This window comes from Papio anubis, chromosome 4 (assembly GCF_008728515.1).
Source record: "Papio anubis isolate 15944 chromosome 4, Panubis1.0, whole genome shotgun sequence".
Lineage (NCBI taxonomy): Eukaryota > Metazoa > Chordata > Mammalia > Primates > Cercopithecidae > Papio > Papio anubis.
Window position 1 is genome coordinate 20,784,198 of NC_044979.1, and position 19,132 is coordinate 20,803,329.

The window sequence follows — 19,132 nt, forward strand, 5'->3', positions numbered from 1 at the left end:
ATGGAGCAGGAAATACATCAGTGAGCTCTTGACTATCAGACCACAGTCATCCATTAGCTTTGATGAAGCGATCATTTGGAAGGAGTTCAATGTTCAGATTGGCAAGCACACCCGTGAATTTACTTTCTGTGATGGAAAAACATCAGAAGGATCCATATTTATTCCTGAGAGCAAGGGAACACAATGGTATCTTTAAGAAGTCCTGCCGTTACTCCCTGTGAAAGTGCTCCTGATACCATTGCCTTTCTTCCTTTATGGTAGTCACAACCTGGAGAGAAAAGGGAGGAATAAGAGAAGGAGGGATAACACAGAGAAAGAGAGAGAGACTTTTGTTTGTTTCTCAGGAGAAAAAAATGGAGCAGATGAGTTGTAAGGGCCTCTTTCAGGATGTTTAAGGCAGCAAAGTACATGATAAGGTAGAGTCGGCCTCAAGTCTCCAGTTCCCGCCTCATTCATATTTATTAGATTCTTGGAGCAAGGACGAATCTTGGAGAACCTCTCTTTCAACTTTCATTTTAAAAATAAAAGAACTAAATATTAGAAAAGTTAGATGACCTGCTTGAAGCCACACAACTTCTTGGTGATAAAGATAGAGCAGCTAGGGCTCCAAATTCTCATCAGCATCCTTTCCACGACTAAGTCCTTCTGAGACAGATTGTTGACTATGACACGTTTGGTTTAGGTTTTCCTGTACTTGCTTTGTTTTATTTTAATTTTTAAAATTTAATTTATTTATTTTGAGACGGAGTCTCACTCTGTCTCCCAGGCTGAAGTGCAATGGCGCCATCTCGGCTCACTGCAACCTCTGCCTCCCAGGTTCCAGTGATTCTCATGCCTCAGCCTCCCCAGAAACTGGGATTATAGACGTGCACCACCACACCCGACCAGTCTCCATTCTCTAGCTCAGGGCTCCAGCAGGAGGTGTGGGTGCTCAGGGGTTATGATCTGAATACAGATGGCAGCAAATGGAGCACTACTTGTGGTGAGCCGACAGAACCTCCCTTCATGTCTCAAAACGGCCCATATTTGGCCTGAACTCATTTTCTGTAATCTGCAATAATAATATCCTCTCTAAACCAATGAACTGACTGGTACAGACTCCGAAGTATTAACACTCAGGAAGCCTTAATCAGTCATTCAATTCAGCAACCTCTGAAGCAAGCAATCAATTGATTACTCATAATTTACTATCCTGGGCAGAGCGTTATTGGGTACTGTCGGGGAAGCAATAGAACTGTAAGGCTTCTTGCTCTCAAGGAGCTGACACTCTAACTGGCAGAGACAAATAGAAAGCAATGAAATGTTGTATTTAAGTATTAAATAGATAGTAAGGGCAGCGTGGTATAGAGTAGTGTTCCTCAACCAATCCCAAGAACCTCTGCTATTTCTCTTCAAAATTAAAAGTTTTGTTTTAATTTATATGGTCATTTTAAAATTAATAGAGTAGAGATGTATTCTGTATCACTTAGACTATTCCTTCCAAAAAAATTGCTCTGTGATTTCAGGGGCCACATTTGCGCTGATCACCAAACAGCACTGTTTTGTGACTGCGGGCTAATGAGTAAAGGATAGGAATGGAATTATTATGTAAATGTTGCCTTTGTGCTAAGAAAGGCCAAATGACATCATGACAGCCTGTGTGAGCAGAGGCTCCACTGTAATGGCTGCATAGAAATATGACAGGACAACTGAGGGTTCTCACAGCACCTATCTAAAAAGAACCTGCTCTGGGGCAAACAGGTGAAGGTGGTGATACAATTCAAGGTAAAACAACACTATCTATCATACAACATTAATATCAGGATTTCAAGTGTTTGGGTTATATACTCACATTGTATTTGAATGTTATTTGGTTTTTATTATTGTATAATTAGGATTGTGACTTTTAGGCTTATTTTTGTAAAACATACTTGATTAAAATTATCATTAAAAGAATTTAAATGAATCTATGAGACTCTGTAAGAATTTCTTTTTCCTTTTAGAGAGTCCGGTGTACGACCGAAGATTGAGAACCAGAGGTATAAAGTATGAATCAAATAAAAGTTCAAATAAATGCAACGAGAGCTGCTTTTGAGTCCTTTGGGCAGCTAAAGCAGTGTTGTAACAGGAAGGTTCAATTACCACAATCCAGTTAAAGACCTGACTCGCTTGAAACAAAGTGGGAAATGTAAATGTTTCCATGTGAGGCTCCCTAATGGTGAGTTGGCCTGGATGAGTATTGCTGATTGCACTGGGCTCACCAGAGCCTCTGAGAATAATAATAATGAAAGCACACCTCTAAGCATTCTGTTTTTGCTACAGGCAAACTCTGGTCCTAAGAGCATGAGCATTTGTCCTCAGAAAACTTTTCTCACTCCAATCAGCATCATCTCCGGGACAGAAAATGGAAAACTGGCAAGTAATTCCATCCTGTAATTCTGCATTACCTTTGATTAATGAACAGGGGAGGGCAAGCTCCAGCGAAATCTGGTGCAGGGATCGGCATCACAGTGTAGATGACTCCATCAAGAAATTATTTCTTTCCTTGGTTTGCAATTGCTTCTACCTGGCTCTTAGTCAGTTGGGCCCATCTTCTTAGGATAATTTATTTTCCTTGCTCATGGTCTGAGACTTAAAGTCAGAGATGAATTTCAATAATTTGTGGCCTCAGCATAAATTTATTTTCATTATTTCCCATAACATAGTTTTTTACCCTTCTTTCAGAGGTTTTCCACCACTAGTATTCCTTTTTCAAAAATTCTATTGTAGTTAAGAATACATGTAAAATTTACCATCTTAACAATTTCTAATTGTATAATTCAGGAGTAATAAGTATATGCACATTGCTGTACAACCAATCTCCAGAACTTTTTCATTTGCAAAACAGAAACTCTGTACCCATTAAATAACAACTGTTGGTTTCACCTTCCTCTGGTGCCTGGCAACCACCATTCTACTTTCCATTTCTAAGAATTTGACAATTCTAGATATCTCTTATATGTGGTATCATACAGTATTTGTCTTTTTGTGACTGGCTTATTTCACTTAGCATAATGTTTTCAAAAATCATACAACTTGTAGAATGTGTCAGAGTTTTCTTCCTTTTGAAGGCTAGTTAATATTGCATTGTATGAATAGATCGCATTTTGCTTATCTGTTCATCCATTAATGGACACTTGGGTTGGTTTTACCTCTTGGCTATTGTGAATAGTGCTGCTATGAATATGAGTGTGTAACTATCTCTTTGAAATCTTGCCTTCAATTCTTTTGCATATATATGCAACAGTGGAATTGTTGGATCGTATAGAAACTGCCACACTGTTTTCCACACAGTGTAAAAGGAACCATTTTACATTCCCAACAACGCACTACAGATCCAATTTCTCCTTATCTTTATTAACTCTTTTCTTTCTTTTCTTTCCTTCTTTCTTTCTTTTCTTTCTTTTTCTTCATTCTTTCTCTCTCTCCTTCCTTCCTGCCTACCTTCCTTCCTTTCTCTCTCTCTCCTTCCTTCCTTCCTTCCTTTCTTCCTTCCTTCTTTTTTCTTCATTTTAATGGGTGTGAGTGATATCTCATTGTTGGTTTTGATTTGCATTTCCCTAATGATTAACAAAGTTGAATATCTTTTCATATGCTTCTTGGCCATTTATATCCGTTTATATATCACTTTTGAGAAATGTCTGTTCAGATTTTTTTTTCCATTTTAAAATCAGGCTATTTATTGTTTTGTTGTTGAGTTGTAGGAGTTCTTAATATATTCTGGATATTAATTCCTTATCAGATGTATTTACAAATATTCTCTTTACTTCCATAGTTTGCCTTTTTACTCTGTTGCTTTTGTCCTCTGATGCATGGAAGTTTTAAAATTTTGATATATTTCAATTTGTCTACTTTTACTTTTGTTGCCTGTGTTTTTGGTGTCATGTCCAGGAAATCTTTCCCAAATTCAATGTCGTAAAACTTTTCCTCTATATTTTCTGGTAAGCGTTTTATAGTTTCAGGTCTTCAGTTTAGATCTTTGATCCATTTTGACTTGATTTTTTTTATGTGGTATAAGATAGAGGTCCAAATTCATTCTTTTGCATATGGATGTCCAATTTTCCCAGCATCATTTGTTGAGGAGACACTGTTTCCCCATTGAACAGTTTTGACACTCTTTCCAAAAATCGTTTGACCCTGTGTATGAGAGCTAATTTCTGAGCTCTCTTATTCTATTCCATTGGTCTATATGCATGTCTTTATGCCAGCACCACATAGTTTTGATTAATACAGCATTTTAATAAGTTTTGAAATCAGGAAATGTAAAATCTCCATCTTTTTTCTTTTTTTTGAAGATTGTTTTGGCTATTCAGGGTCCCCTGTGATTTCATATGAATCTGAAGATGAATATTTCTATTTCTGCAAAAAATGCCACTGATATTTTGATAGGAATTGTGTAAATGTGTAGATTGCTTGGGTAGTATTGACATTTTAACAATATTAAGTCTTTTAACTAATAAACAAAAATGTATTTACATTTATTTGTGTCTTCTTTTATTTCCTTAAACATTGTTTTGTAGATTTCAGTATACAATTTTTTGACCACCTTGGTTAAGTTACTCCTAACTATTTTATTCTTTTTGATGCTATTGTAAATGGGATTGGCTTCTTCTTATTATTTTTTTTGATTGTTCATTGTTAGTGTATAGAAATACACCTGATTTTTATGTGTTGAGTTTGTATCCTGCAACTTTGCTGAATTTGTTAGTTTGAGTAATTTAAAAAAAAAAATTGGTGAAATCTTTAAAGTGTTCTACACTTAAGATTATGTCTGCAGACAGAGATAATTTTACCTCTTTCCTTCAGTGTGTAGCCTTTTACTGATTTTTCTTGCCTAATAGTGCTGGCTTGAGCTTCCAGGACTGTGTTGAATAGAAATGGCAAAAGTGGGCATCATTGTCTTGTTTCTGATATTAGAGGAAAAGCTTTCAGTCTTTCACCATTGAGTATGATGTGAGCTGTGAATTTTTCATATATGGCTTTTATTATGTTAGGGTAGTTTCCATCTATCCTTAGTTTATTGAGTTATTTTATTGTATTATTCAAGGTTGTTGAATTTTGTCAGGTTCTTTTTTATATCAATTGAGATGACCAAGTTTTTTCCCTTCATTTTGTTAATGTGATATACTTACTACATAGATTGATTTGTTAATGTGATATATTACATTGATTGATTTTCATGTGTTGAATCATCCTTGCATTCCAGAAATAAATCTCACACAGTCCTTGTGTAGAATCTTTTTAATATGCTGTTGAATTCTGTTTGGTAGCACTTTGTTGAGGATTCTCTGTCAATATTCATCAGAGATATTAGTCTATAGTTTTTTTGAAGTGTTTTTGTCTGGGTTTGGTATAAGGTTAATGCTGGCCTTATAGAATGAGTCTGGAACTCTTTAATTTTCTGGAAGAGTCTGAGGATAATCAGTATTAATTCTTCTTTAAATGTTTAGCAGAATTCCCCAGTGAAACCCTTTTGGTCCTGGGCTTTCTTTGTTTGACAGTTGATTAATAGTTCAATCTCATTACTAGTTCTAGATCTGATTCATATTTCTATGTCTTTCTGATTCAACCTTGGTAAGTATGATATATATTCTTAATTCAAGATCACCCTTGCAAAACTTGTATTTGATTACCAAGAGATTTGATGTGCTAGTTATGGAAGTTTTGAGCATCACTTTACGACATACAGATAGGAACAAATTAAATTCTATTGGGTTTTTGTGTTATTTAAATTTGCCTAAAATTTCTAGAGCTACTTATGATTAAACTACTTCAGGATGGTTGGATTTAACTCTTATCCCACCATTTCCCTATTTACAACCAATTTGTTAAAATTTTAAAAATTACACCTCAGCAATATCTTTCAAATATTCATTCCCTTTCCTAGCCCACTGTCACTTCCTTATATCAGGTCCTTAGTATATCTTGCACAGACTACCTCCATAGCCTCATAACTTGTCTTCCTGCTTCTTCCTGTCCAGCTTTGTCCTCCACACCTTGATACATTTCTGAAACTTATATATGATTATATCATTTTTCATGCCTAGGAATAATCCATGTATTTTATCTTCCTATTCCACAAAGTTCAAAATCTTCAGAATAGAAGACTCTCTCCAAGTGTCTGTGACTTGCCCCACTCTAGCCTCATCTACCTCCACTTCTTCCTTGCCACCTACCCCCATTCCAAATTTGTTCCATCTCAATGTATTCCACATTCTATAGAACATCCGAGTTTTTCATTTTTCTGTACTTTTGCAATGTGCTGTTTCTGAGTGGTAAAGTTTCACTCAAACCTTTAGAGATAAGGCAAAAATCATTTCTTTACTGAGACTTCTCAGATGCCAAATGTTATGTCCTTCAAGGTCATGCCCGAAGGCACTTGTAACTTAGTAGAATGCAAGTACTTATGTCAATATGTCTTAAAATTATTATCCTAATGGTCACCCCATAAAACTCGGACCCTTTAAGGGTAGGATATGTCCCCAAATTATCTTTGTATAGAGTGCCAAACACAGTGTCCAGTATATCCACAGTGTCCAACCACAGCTAGCACAGAGTACCTAGTAGCTAGCTACTTAATGAATGCTTTTTTTTTTTTTTTTTTTTTTTTTTTTATACAGAGTCTCACTCTGTTGCTCAGGCTGGACTGCAGTGGCGCAATCTCGGCTCACTGCAAGCTCTGCCTCCTGGATTCACGCCATTCTCCTGCCTTGGCCTCCCGAGTAGCTGGGACTACAGGCGCCCACCACTGCGCCCGGCTAATTTTTGTATTTTTAGTACAGATGGGGTTTTACCGTGGTCTCTATCTCCTGACCTCGTGATCCACCTGCCTCAGACTCCCAAAGTGCTGGATTACAGGCGTGAGCCACCGCGCCCAGCCATGAATGCTTATTTAATGAATGTTTATTCTGGGGGATGAATAACATTGAAAAAGACCTGAACTTTATTGCTCCTTCTCCACTGACTACTTATGTGACCTTGGGTGAGTCATTTATCTTCTCAAGGTCTGTTTCTTCATTTGTGAGTGAAAGATGATGACAGATAATCTCCAACATCCCTTACAGCTCTGACATCTTATTATTGCCATTTGTATTTATGCAAAAGACAACCTTAATTATTAAAATAACTTCATTGTCCATGACACTCAAGGAAAACAAAACCAAAACCAAATGTCTTTACCTTATTTGACTTTACATTTCACGTTCATTCTTGAGTGGAAGCATTCTAATCTCCATGAGCATGCCCAATTTTACATCTGTATAATTAATTAAAACGTTATATGTCATTTGTCTAAATCTATAGCTCTGTTTAAATTTTTCCAGTGTTCCAAACCATAGGTTTATAATACCTCTGTCCCTGGTGGAGGCACAAGAGAAGATATATTTTTAAATAATACAGTATTTAATAAAATAATATTTATCATTTAAAATGTCTTACAAGTATATAATAACACTATAAATAATTTAAAAATTAAGGGTTATCTTTAAAGTCAACTAATTTCCTGTTTTGTGCTCCTTTTCTTTGTTGATTCAGATTTTATGTAGTTTCAAGGATGGTATCACTTAATTTTATATCCTAGTGTTTTCATTTGGCACATCATCAGCAATTTGTACTATTCCTACTTAGATCCATAACTGTTATTTTGGAAGTCTGCATAAGGTTCCTTCACTGGACATTGAAAAATTTACTTAATTATTTTCCTATTGTTGACCAGTTAGGTCACTTTCTTTTATTTAACATTATAAATGATTCTATAACAAATATCTTTCTATACTCGGAATCTTCTTTACTTGAGATTTTTTTCTTAACATGTATTTCTAGAAATGAGATTACTTGATTAAAGAGTAATATTGCTAATTTTATAGTTAAGTTTGGAAATTATCCACACAAGTATAATTTTAGGGGCAATATAGTCCAAATATCTTATTTTATATAGATTATGAATATTTCAATCAATATATTAATTATTTTTCTGAATTTATTGTGTCATGTAATAAGAATGCATTTGGCTGCAAGTAGAGAAAAAAATAAATCCACTCAACAGTGGCTTATACAGATCAGAGTTTAATTTCCTTACATAATAAAAAGTCTAGCAGTAGGTGGACTGTATTGGGCTGGCAACTGCTCAAAGAAGTCATCAAGGACTAAGGCCTGTTACATTTTCTGACTCTTCCATGCTTAGTGAATGGTTTTCATCTTCATGGTTGCAAGATGGTTATTATACTTGTGGGCACTGAGCTCCTCTCTAAGCACGAAGAAGGAAAAGGGCAAAGGACTGAGAGGGCATATTATCTTTCTGTACTAATAAAACACATCTCTAGAAGAAGCTCCATTTGATTATTTAGGCTTTGATCTCCTTGTTCAGAACCAGGTCACATAGTCACACTTCACTTAAGGGCAGTGGAAAAGAAAGCATTTCATCTTGTACATCTCTATATTCTAGGAAGATGAAGAAAGGGAATGTGAATGACTTTTAAGTTAAAAGGTCATGGCGTTTGCCACCTGACTTTCATTACTCTACGTAAAAAGAAGTGTAGAAGAAAGGAAATGGTTTTCATTTATTACAATTAAATGGTAATCTCTTTCAGGGAAGTTATCTAATTGTATCCATCTTTGAATCCTTAGCATTAGCAGAATGTTCATATAGAAAAGGCTCAAAAAGTTTTGTAATGTGTTGAAACAGTAAATATATGTTCCTTGCAAATCTAAATGGATTAATTAAAAAGTCATATTAGATTAGCATCATTTTCCTTGATAGCATTTCCTGTCTGATAACTTAGGGAAATGCAACAAAAAGAATATTAGGCATAGTTTGCCAACAAAACTTTGTACACAAATACAGGAATGCGGATTCAATGAGAGTCCAGTTGAATGTTTTAATATGGATTTTAATAACTATACACAAAAGTTATTAAATAGTGGAACATTAGAATGTTTAGCACCAAAAGATTAGGGTCTTTAGTTTTTTCTCACTGAATTACTGGTACTTAGAACAGTATATTACAATTACAAGTAGACATTTACTAACTGCCTGTAAAACAAATGACTGTCAGAATGAATTAGGTTTCTAGGAGTGCATTGCACATTCTGATGCCAACTTTATCCTTTTTGGGAGGTAATTTATTGGTGACTTCATTGAGTTTGTTGCAGATCAGGTCTGCTCTTGATAAGTAACCAAGAAAAATAGTGAATGCAATGAATGACAGACTCTGGATCCCGAATACTTTTGCATGAGAGAGTGAGAGTCAGAACACAGCAAGAGGAAATTTAGTGGGAATGCAAGCTAATTCCTCAATTTGCCCCCAACAAACTAGCTGCTCAAGTACAGAATCATTGTAAATTATATATATGGTTTTTGGTACACCAGCAGTTCGAATGAGGAATAATGATAAAAAAAAATGGAAAGCACTTTATGACAGAAACTGTTGAAAATGACTAGGTTGTCTTAGAAAGTAGTGACTCTTCTGTAACTTCAATTGTTTAAGTCTAAAAAAAAAAAATCACATGAAGAGATGCTGTGGGAGCATCATGCATGAGAGAGGGCTGGACTGGGTAATCTAAAGATCTCTTCCCTCCTAGCAATATAATAGTTCTATTTTTAGTTAAATCTAACTTAGACACTGCCTGTTGAAATCAATTCCTATCAATAGAACCTAAAATATTTTTCTCCATACTAATTCAGCAAGCTCCCACTGTAGCTTCATATTTTTTATGGCCATGATATAAGTCTGACAATCTTCAACTCTAGGTTTAACACAGGCATAGTTTAACACAGACACAGTTATATGTCAGCTAATGACTGAGAACGGCAGTTTAGGGAGCAAGAGGCTTCTCTGACATGTTGACGTGAGAAGTAAGACCTGAATGATAAGAAGAATCAGAGTGTATAAGACACGACTTATGTCCCCAGAATGGCTGGCCTCCATCTATTCTCTCACACCCTTGTGTCTTTGCTTGTTCAATGGCCAGCCCAACCCACCATTGCCATTGCCATTACCCTGTATCCCATCTGTGCCAGTGACCTCAGCCTCCCCCAGTGACTGGATTCCACTGTGACTGCATTAGAAGGAGACTCACAAGTTTGGTGCTCAGGTGCAATCAGTCTGTATCCTTAGAGGTTCCTCCAATCACTAGGGGATCAAGGTTCCCTAGTAGTTGCCATAAAGAGCCAGTAACACAACCTGGAGGTGAGGGTGAATTAATTAGTTCTCTAAGGGACAAACTTCAACCAGTTTCAACAGGAGACAGGAAGACACTGGCAGAGAATCTCCACTCTCTTCTGTGGACAGAATGTTTCTAGGTATGATGACGTAGGTCCTGTCTGGAAGAAGTGCTGGTGACCAAGAAAGCAGGTATGTTGTTTTGTGATGCTGTAGTCATTCATAACTCACCACCTTGAATTTACTTTCCCCTTCTTTTAAGCCTTGATTCTCTTTTTCCTTCATTCTTGAGTCCTGGAATTACAACTTCACATAAAGCCTTGGCTTGTAAGTTTTGCCTCAGGATCTGTTTTCTAGAAAACTCAGGCAAAAACAAACACAATGCAAAAATATGAACCATAGTTCAGGAACTGTGCTCAGGTTCACGGAGGTGCTCAGGTTTCTGCAGTACATTCCCAGGGACACCGCAGGATATATTAAAATTTTGAAGGAAACTCAGAGATACTTATTTGTTAGACACCATGCTTACTACCGGCTCAATGTAGTTGATAGTTTCAACACTAGATTACACTACATTCTTTCAGTGACATCATTACATTTGCAAAGCTGGGTTTTGGTGGTTGCAATTTAATGTGGTATTAAAGAGCAATACCACATGAAAATTAGTGTGGAACAGGAAATGAAGGTGGTGGTGACTAATATAATCCTAAGATGTGAGAGGTTGTGTCATGCCCATTACTATCCCATTGGTGATTGTGGCTGCTTACAAATGAAATACAAACCTTTTTTCTTTCAATTTATGTTTTTTTTCAAATAGTTACTAATGTTGTCAAGAAGTAAATGTTTATTGGATTGTTAGCACCTGAATACTTAATAAACATAAGTGTTAGGTTCATCTTCATAAATCTCAGCCTAGAAGTGCCACGAAAAATAATTACTGAGACATTCAGTAAGGGTGGTGTGAACTCAGAAAGTTTGGGAACCTCTGAGGTAGAGCTTTATGGGGAGGCAGGAATAAGCTTAGCATGTGATATGGTTTGGCTCTGTGTCCCCACCCAAATCTCATCTCGAACTGTAATCCCCATATGTCAAGGGAGGGACGTGGTGGGAAGTTACTGGATCATGGAGTTGGTTCCCCATGCTGTTTTCATGATAGTGAGTTAGTTCTCATGAGATCTGATGGTTTTATGAGGGGCTCTTTCCCCTTCATTCCCTGCTTTCTCTCTCCTATGGCCATGCGAAGAAGGTGTTTGCTTTCCCTTCACCTTCCGCCATGATTGTAAGTTTCCTAAAGGTTCCCCAGCCATGCGGAACTGTGAGTCAATTAAGTCTCTTTCCTTTATAAATTACCCAGTCTCAGGGAGTTCTTTATAGCAGTGTGAAAATGGAGTAATACAGCATGTATGAGAAAAGGGATGTTAGGAGAGCTGAGTGAGAAGGTGAGCGACTGCAGGGATGGAGGAGGCACAGGAGAGACCAGGTAGGGCCTTGTAGGCTTTGACAAGGAAGCTCAGTTATCATTTCTGTAAAACATGATACATGCAAGCTTAATTCTGGAAACTACTACTTCTTTTTTTCCTCAGTGACAACATTTTCAAAAGCTCTATTATCTTTCCCTGGTTTTATACATAACTGAGGTCTCCAAAGTGTGCATATGCATATTTAAATGTGTCACTTGCTTTTTAAAAAACATGACTATGTGTTATTTCTGGAAAATTCCTGAAGTTCCTGAAAACTACATACATTTAAAAATGTTAGATATAATGTTCTCATTATTATTTGGTCTTGCAGTCTTATCTAGACTTAAGTTTTTTTTCTTCTTTCTTTCAAACTTCACATTGAGGCCCTTTCATCAAGTCTAGCATTTAGGAGACTCAAGTTTGGTATTTAAGACTAGGATGATACCTCTTTTAGATTGAACAGTAATTAATAATAGAAAGGCGAGTTAAGAAGCTCACCAAATGGAGCATGGCTTTGGGCCCAGTGATGGAAACATTGTCCATCTGAGGTCTGAGATTATACTTTCAGGTCCAGACACTAGACGTTTCAATACACCCAGAGATGCTCATTTTCTTGGTTATATACTTATGTTACTCAAAATCACATGCAATGCAGTTTCAAAGCACAATGTCAATTTATTTTTGTGATTAGAATGCTTTTGACCCATTTTCAAGGATTCCACTTTTTAGTGTCAAGGAAACTAAGAAGCAGGATGAATAATTACAAGGTTACTTGGCATCACTGAAAAATAGAAAGGAAAATAAATTGTCCAAGAGAATGACTAATATTTTAAGTAACTTCTCAGGAGGCCACCCCACAACAGAATTCATTTGTCTTTTGCTGGAATTAATTGTGCTTCCCAAATGTCTCTCCGTCTTAAGTTAGAGTTAATGTTCAATGTCTGTTTTTTTAAAAAACCCAATATTCCTCTGATTAGCAACCTATTAATACACTATTTAAACATACAAATACACACTTGACAGGTCAAGCTGGCTTTTCTGATAGGCTGGGAGACATTCTGTTGGTACGTATTTATTGAATCAGGCAAAACCTCAAGATTCTAGCTAGAGCCATTCAACTGCACTTCACTGTGACCATTTTCTTATGTATCTTTCCAGAAATATTACATTTCTATAGATCTTATTTTCTCCATAAATGATAGCATACTACTAAACACTCTGAGCATGGTTTTTCTTTTTTTGTTAGCATCATATATTCGAGATTGTTTTATCTAATGAATATTAACTTGCCTTATTTATCTTGACAGCTCCAGAGAATTCCATCGTTTGGATGAATAACAATTTAGGTGGTTTTCACTCTTAAATTCCTTGTGTATACCTACAAGTATATCAGAGGATGAATTTTCAGAAGCGAAATTGCTTGGTTAATTAGATTATGCATTTCAAAAATGGATAGATACTGTAAAATTTACCATCAGAGAGATTTTACTAGTTAAAGTACATCAACAATTGGAGAAAACATTTGTTTTCATACCCCCCTCATCAATACCATCTATTATCAAACTGTTCTGAAAAATGACATCTTTTCATTATGTTCACAATGATGTATATTTCTTTTCTCAGTCAATAAACACTTCATGATGGTCTATAATATACACACTTATGCTATTATGTTATCTGTTTATGATTATTGAGAATATAGTGATAAACACATATAGCCTTTATATACATGTGGGAGAAGTGCACACAGGACAGTTGCAGTGGTCCAAGTTTAGTACAATGGTGCAGTGAGAGCTATGGGAGGTACGTCCATCACAATCTAGAAAGGAATCATCAATGGAGGCTTCTAGTGGGGAAAAACATGGGGCGAGACATGTAAACTAAAATCCGATGGAGGTATAGAGTAGTTGGCTTGGCAAATCTTAGGAATAGGAGAAGCAAAGAAGAGGAGACAGCAGACTCACATGTGCAAAAATGGGAATGGAGAGAGCAGAGAGCGTGTGGGGTTTGCACACAGAACAGTTCAGAATCTCACTGTCATGACAGTATGAAGGGAAAGTGGGCAGTACTCCACCACCCACCAATGTAGCCCTCAAAATCAGTTGTTTGAACTTTACCCTAATGGCAATATGACATAATCAGAAGATTTTAAAGTGGAGGCGTGAAAAAGCAGAAGTATCTTGGGGCTCACACTTGAGATTGGATTGGGGAAGATACCGCTGAAAGTAAGTGGGAGTAGTGAGGGGGCTGTCCCAGTAATTGGGTTCAGATGACATTTGCTTGATTTTAGGGATGTGCTAGATATTCATGGATCTTGCTGTTGAAGCACCTAATACACCATATTCCTTCCGAAGACGGGTGCACTAAACCGGGGTGAAGCACAAAGACCACTGAGCAGCCTGGCTTACTACTGGCTTTGCCAGTTTGTCCTCACACGTGTCCAAACCCTTGAGAGGTGCTGTGAAAACGTAGAGGTGGATGAGGGAAGTGCTTATACAGCACTTACCGTATAAAAAGGAGGGCTTCATACTTGTTAGCTGTTTTTAATTTCATTACTTTTCCTCGTTGCACAGGGAAATGTCTCTCCCTTTATCTTACTATAAGGTACATACAAGGAGAATTACAGAACATGGGTGTTAGAAGAGGTTTGACGTATCTGTTCATTTTCTTAATTTTAGCGATGACAAAATAAAGGGAAAGAAAGCAATTTAGATTTTTGCCAGTCTTAAACTTCTTTGTTCATGGGCACACCACGCCAACCTGAAACTGTTCACTGGTCTGGTTCTCTTACCACCACATACGTGTAGGTTTATAGTTTGGTTACGAACACCACCTTGTCTTAACCGTAGATCGTTCCTGTGTTTGCCGACAGCAGCGATTTCTTGTGTGGAAACCCCTAATTTGGGAAACAATCTGTTTTAAACACTGTGTAGCACATCACTCAAACCGCACAGTTTTCGATAATCTTAGAAACAAAAACTGGGGTTGAGGCGGACAGTTAAATTCTGCAGACACCACAGGCTTGGATTCGTTTCAGCAGTCGGTCCTAAGTGGTTTGAAGCCCCTTCTGGGATGCCTCTTCTCCTTATCGGAACACCGCAGCGGCGCCAGGCGCTCGGTTCCTCAGGACTTCTGCCTCCTGGATTTCCTCCGCCTTTCTGCTTCACCGAGGGCCCTGTGATCCGACCCCATCGAATTAACCGCTGTTTAGCGAGCTTCTGCTGCGCGTAAGGAAGGCGCCGGGCGAGGAGCAAGGCGGGGACGCGGTTCCGGGACGCAGGGGTCCCGGCCCCAGTCCTGAGACCGGAGGTCGGCGCTTCGACTTGGCACCCGCCGACGAATTCGCTCTAAGGTTCCCACCGGCGGCGCTCCTGCTACCTCCCCCCTCCTCTAAATGCAGCTCCCGCTACCTTCCCGCGCCCGGGGGCTGCTGCCTGGCCCCAGCTCTGCTCCCTGGAGGGCGGCGGTGGAGAGGGTGCCGGCCCAGCGCCGGCAGCCGGGCTCAGGACCAAGGTGGGCGCCCGCCGGTCCTGGTCCTAGCCTCGCGGTGCAGGACACAGGGCGCGGTCACTCGAGTTCCCTGGACCCTCTCCTTCCTGATGCTCGCTGTCCTTGCCCTGGCGTCCCCAGCCCGGGGCTCAGCCTCTCCTCCTCTCTCTCCCCCTCCGCCGCAGCCCGTCGCCTCTGGGCAGAGTTCAGGTTCAGCTCGGGATTTCGCTCGGGATTTAGGAAGGGGCCAGCGGGGCTGGAGGGCGCGGGCCGGCGCGGGAGGGCGCGGGAGGCGGGGAGCGGCGGCCTCTGATTGGCCGGGGCGGGGGAGTGAGCGGAGTTTCCCACAATGCCCCGGTGCGGTGCAGCCGCGGATGGATGCTGCGGGAAGGGGCTGCCATTTGCTGCCCCTGCCAGCGGCGCGCGGAGCTGCCCGCGCTCCTGCAGCCGCCGCCGCCGCCAGCGCCGCCAGCCCGCCCGGCCTCTGCAGCGGGACCGCCTGCGCTCCCTCCGCGGCCGCCGGAGTGGGCGCCATGAACCCCAGCTCCTCGGCGGGAGAGGAGAAGGGGGCGACGGGCGGCAGCAGCAGCAGCGGAAGCGGCGCCGGGAGCTGCTGCCTGGGCGCCGAGGGCGGCGCGGACCCGCGGGGCGCAGGGGCAGCCGCGGCGGCGGGGGCCGCTGCCCTGGACGAGCCCGCGGCCGCCGGCCAGAAGGAGAAGGACGAGGCGCTGGAGGAGAAGCTGAGGAACTTAACTTTCCGGAAGCAGGTCTCGTACAGGTAGGCGCGGGGAGCCGGCAGCCGAGACAGGTGCGCCGCGGCGGGAGACCCACTCTTCCCCCAGCAAGGGGCGCTTCCACGGAGTTGGGCACCTCTCTGTTTCCAAGCCTCTCTTTCCCCCTTTTCCCCTCTCCTCCCGGGGATGTCTGTCCTCTCCCCATCCTATCATTCCAGGCTGAAGGGAAGCAACGCCGGCTTTGCCCTGTGGCAGGAGAGAAGCACTGGGTCCCTAAGGTCAGAACAACAGAAATTTGTGTGTATTTCTCTCTGTCTTTCTTTCTCTCTCTCTCTCTCTCTCTCTCTCTCTCTCTCTCTCTGTCTCTCTCTCTCTCTGTGTGTGTGTGAGAGAGAGAGAAGAGAGAGAGAAAGGGTTGCAGACTCAGTGATGCTTAGTTTTCTTAAGAGAAGTCGTCAAAGTTGCCCCTAAGCAGGTGTCATCTTCAACCACCCTTCCCCCACCTTCCAGATTTCGCTGGATGAACCTTTGGCACTAACTTGATAGCTGAGATCACTCCGACAGGCAGAAAAGAATAGCACTGTACTGAAGAGAAATCCTTATGGAAGTTGGACCTGCCTCGAAATCCCTCATGAAGGAAGAGTGGGTTTATGTCTGTAGATGGGCCACTGGTTATGGGGGTTCCATGCCTGTGTGCTCCTTGCTTCTCTCCTGGCTGGAGGAGAGTGTGGGGAGCCCGCTGGCAAGCTAGGGGTGAAGGTGAGAGTAGGGACCATATTTGCACCTAAGGATGAGTGTGGGAGCCCTTTACACAAGGACAGTGTGGGATCAATGGCCTCTAAATTAGGATAAAAGATAACCCCACATTGCATTAGAATCCAACAACGAGGAATTAGGATTTATTAAGGTCTCTCTCCCACCTCCCTTTCGCAGGCAAGAATAAAGATATTGACAGGTCTGGAGAGTTGTCGACACTAACCCTACTGCTTGTTGATGTTAAAGGTCGAGGTGATATGCAAGCACAGGTTTACAAACATGTACACTTGCTGTAGCTCAGAGGGTTTCTGGAAAAGGGGTCAGTGAAAACATTCTTGTAATCCTACTCTTTCTGAGTTTGTGTTCCCTTCCCAAAAACCATATAAAGTATTAAGCCTGTCACACCATGTGCTGTTATGTAAGCAAACGCAGATGACAGAGGTGTGTGGGTTTGGGAGGGTGTGTTTTATTTATGGGGGCAGGTGTGTGAATCATTGGGATCCCCACAGACATCGCCTGGCCTGGAGGCCACAGTCACTAGGGCATGTGCTCTGTGTCTAAGTGTTGACTTCTGATGACTCCTAAAACGCCTTCCTGGTGAGGTTGTTGCTTCTGCGTTGCTCGCATGCATTTTGTTCGCTGTGCGCTGAGGGAGTTCCCCACCTGAGTTGTTCTCTTAGTTACTCACACAGATCAGGTCCAAATTGATCTTTCTTTTTATACTTTGGTTTCTAAAAATAGACAGATGATGGGGAGGGGGTAGCTCTAGGGATGTATGCTAGGACACTGACAGTTCTACTTCCTAGTTATGATGGCCTGTCTGGCCCTTGGGGGAACAGGGACTACATTCAGCCTAATTTAGGAGCAGGGAGTTGGAAGGGGGTGGTGATTACGTGAAGCACAGTGTGGGCTGCTCCTGGCTCATTGGTATTCATCAGAGTGCTCATTGGGTAGGAATACAAAGCCAGAGTTTGCAAGGGAAATCATTTCAGCTTGCCTCTTGGCAGGGGTCATTCTCTGAGCCTCCTTTTTCAAAATGTATGTTGTGTGGGGTTTTGCTTCCTGAGTTGCATGCTCACACATGCACATGTAAGTGTGTACACACACAAGCATAGACATGGACACAGATGCAGCATGTTTCTATAGAAGAATAATAACATTGCATCTGCTTTACAATCCATACATAGAGGTGGATTCTACTTCATGAACATCATTTCCTTTTAAATAAAGCTTTACAGTCTCCAATTCCTGCATCAGTGTCACCTCAGGTGGCTGGTTAAAAGTGCTCACCACCCTAGACTTACAGAATCAAACTGTCTGTGGGTGGGAATTCTTAACAGGATCCTCAGGCGGTGTTTATGCAGACTAATATCTGGGGATTGCCACCCTATTTTGCCCCCAAGACTAAACAATTGATCTTTGAACTCATAAACCCTCCCCAGCCAAAGCGGGCCAGTCAGTCTCAAAGTCAGAGGAAAAGATGGTGAAAAGGAGATGCTTCCATCTGGAGCATATTTGTCCCTGGGTAACAGGAAAGTGTGTCCATTTTGATTACTGTTACTTATTTGTTTTGGAGTCATGGTGAGTGGCCTGCCCACTCATCATGGCGGCCATTGGTGCTGGACTCCTGCAGCGGGGCTGGCTGTTTTACTGTGGGATGGACAAAGGGTGTGTAAAAAACGAGCAACTTTGTCAGGAACTGAGGGTGGGCTCCTCAGTGAGAACCACACCACCTCCCTTCTGGGGGCACCTGAGGACGGTGTCTGGTGGGAGCTTATGGAGAGAAGGCAGGAAGACACACAGAATGGAGTCTGAGTGAAAGGGCTCAGTTAGGGTATGGAGCGTGGCTGCTTGTGTAAGGGGGATCATTTGAGGTGGAGGAGTAGAGATTTGCAGGTAGGCAAAAAATATCTTTTGAAGAACATGGATATTTTTGGAATGAAACTTGACAGGCAAAAAGAAGGGGGCTTTGGGAGAGAGGGTGTGTGTGTGTGTGTGTGTGTAGGGGGGTCTCATCTGCTCCTTCTGTTGCTAAGGAACATATAAGCTAGGGTTTAAAAATAAATGAGGAGTGGGTGGGCATATGCAGTGACTCCTGTCTTTTTAGGAACCAGAGCCCTTTACAAAAAGCCTTTAAATAACCATTTCTGGAGGCAGATTATTCATTTTGCTTGACTTTTACTTTGTTAAGTAAAATAAACTCCTTTCTATACTCCTAGATTTCCCCTCATTATCTTTTCTTTGTTGGCTTTTTTTGAGAACCATTTTTCCCATGAGAATTTTTTCCTTTATTTCAGAATCTGCACCCCTAGAGCAAATAGTCTCTGTCGACTGTAAAGCTGAAGGTTTGAAAAGGCAGTGCAAGTGAGCTGGTACTTTTCTTTTAAAATTACTACTTCGTTTTTCTTTGCAAATTATGGTGCTGCAACAGATACATATGTGTAAATGACTATATAATGTGTAGGAACTGTTTTTTTTTTTTTTTTTTTTTTTAACTGCTGTAAGAATTCCCATT

At 40.6% G+C, this 19,132-nt stretch overlaps 1 protein-coding gene across 10 annotated transcripts in view; it reads left to right on the forward strand.

The window, feature by feature from the left end:
- The first annotated feature begins 15,499 nt into the window (after positions 1 to 15,499).
- DGKI (diacylglycerol kinase iota) overlaps positions 15,500 to 19,132 on the forward strand; it is a 459,603-nt gene continuing 455,970 nt past the window's right edge. For 5 of the 10 annotated variants that reach the window (XM_017957195.3, XM_017957196.3, XM_017957202.3 and 2 more), the window contains exon 1: positions 15,503 to 15,905. In XM_017957195.3, the coding sequence (XP_017812684.1) occupies positions 15,661 to 15,905 (245 nt within the window). In that variant the 5' untranslated portion in view covers positions 15,503 to 15,660. Of the gene's footprint in view, positions 15,906 to 19,132 lie in introns of all 10 variants that reach the window. The other 5 variants (XM_017957194.3, XM_031665135.1, XM_031665134.1 and 2 more) reach the window with 2 other exon arrangements.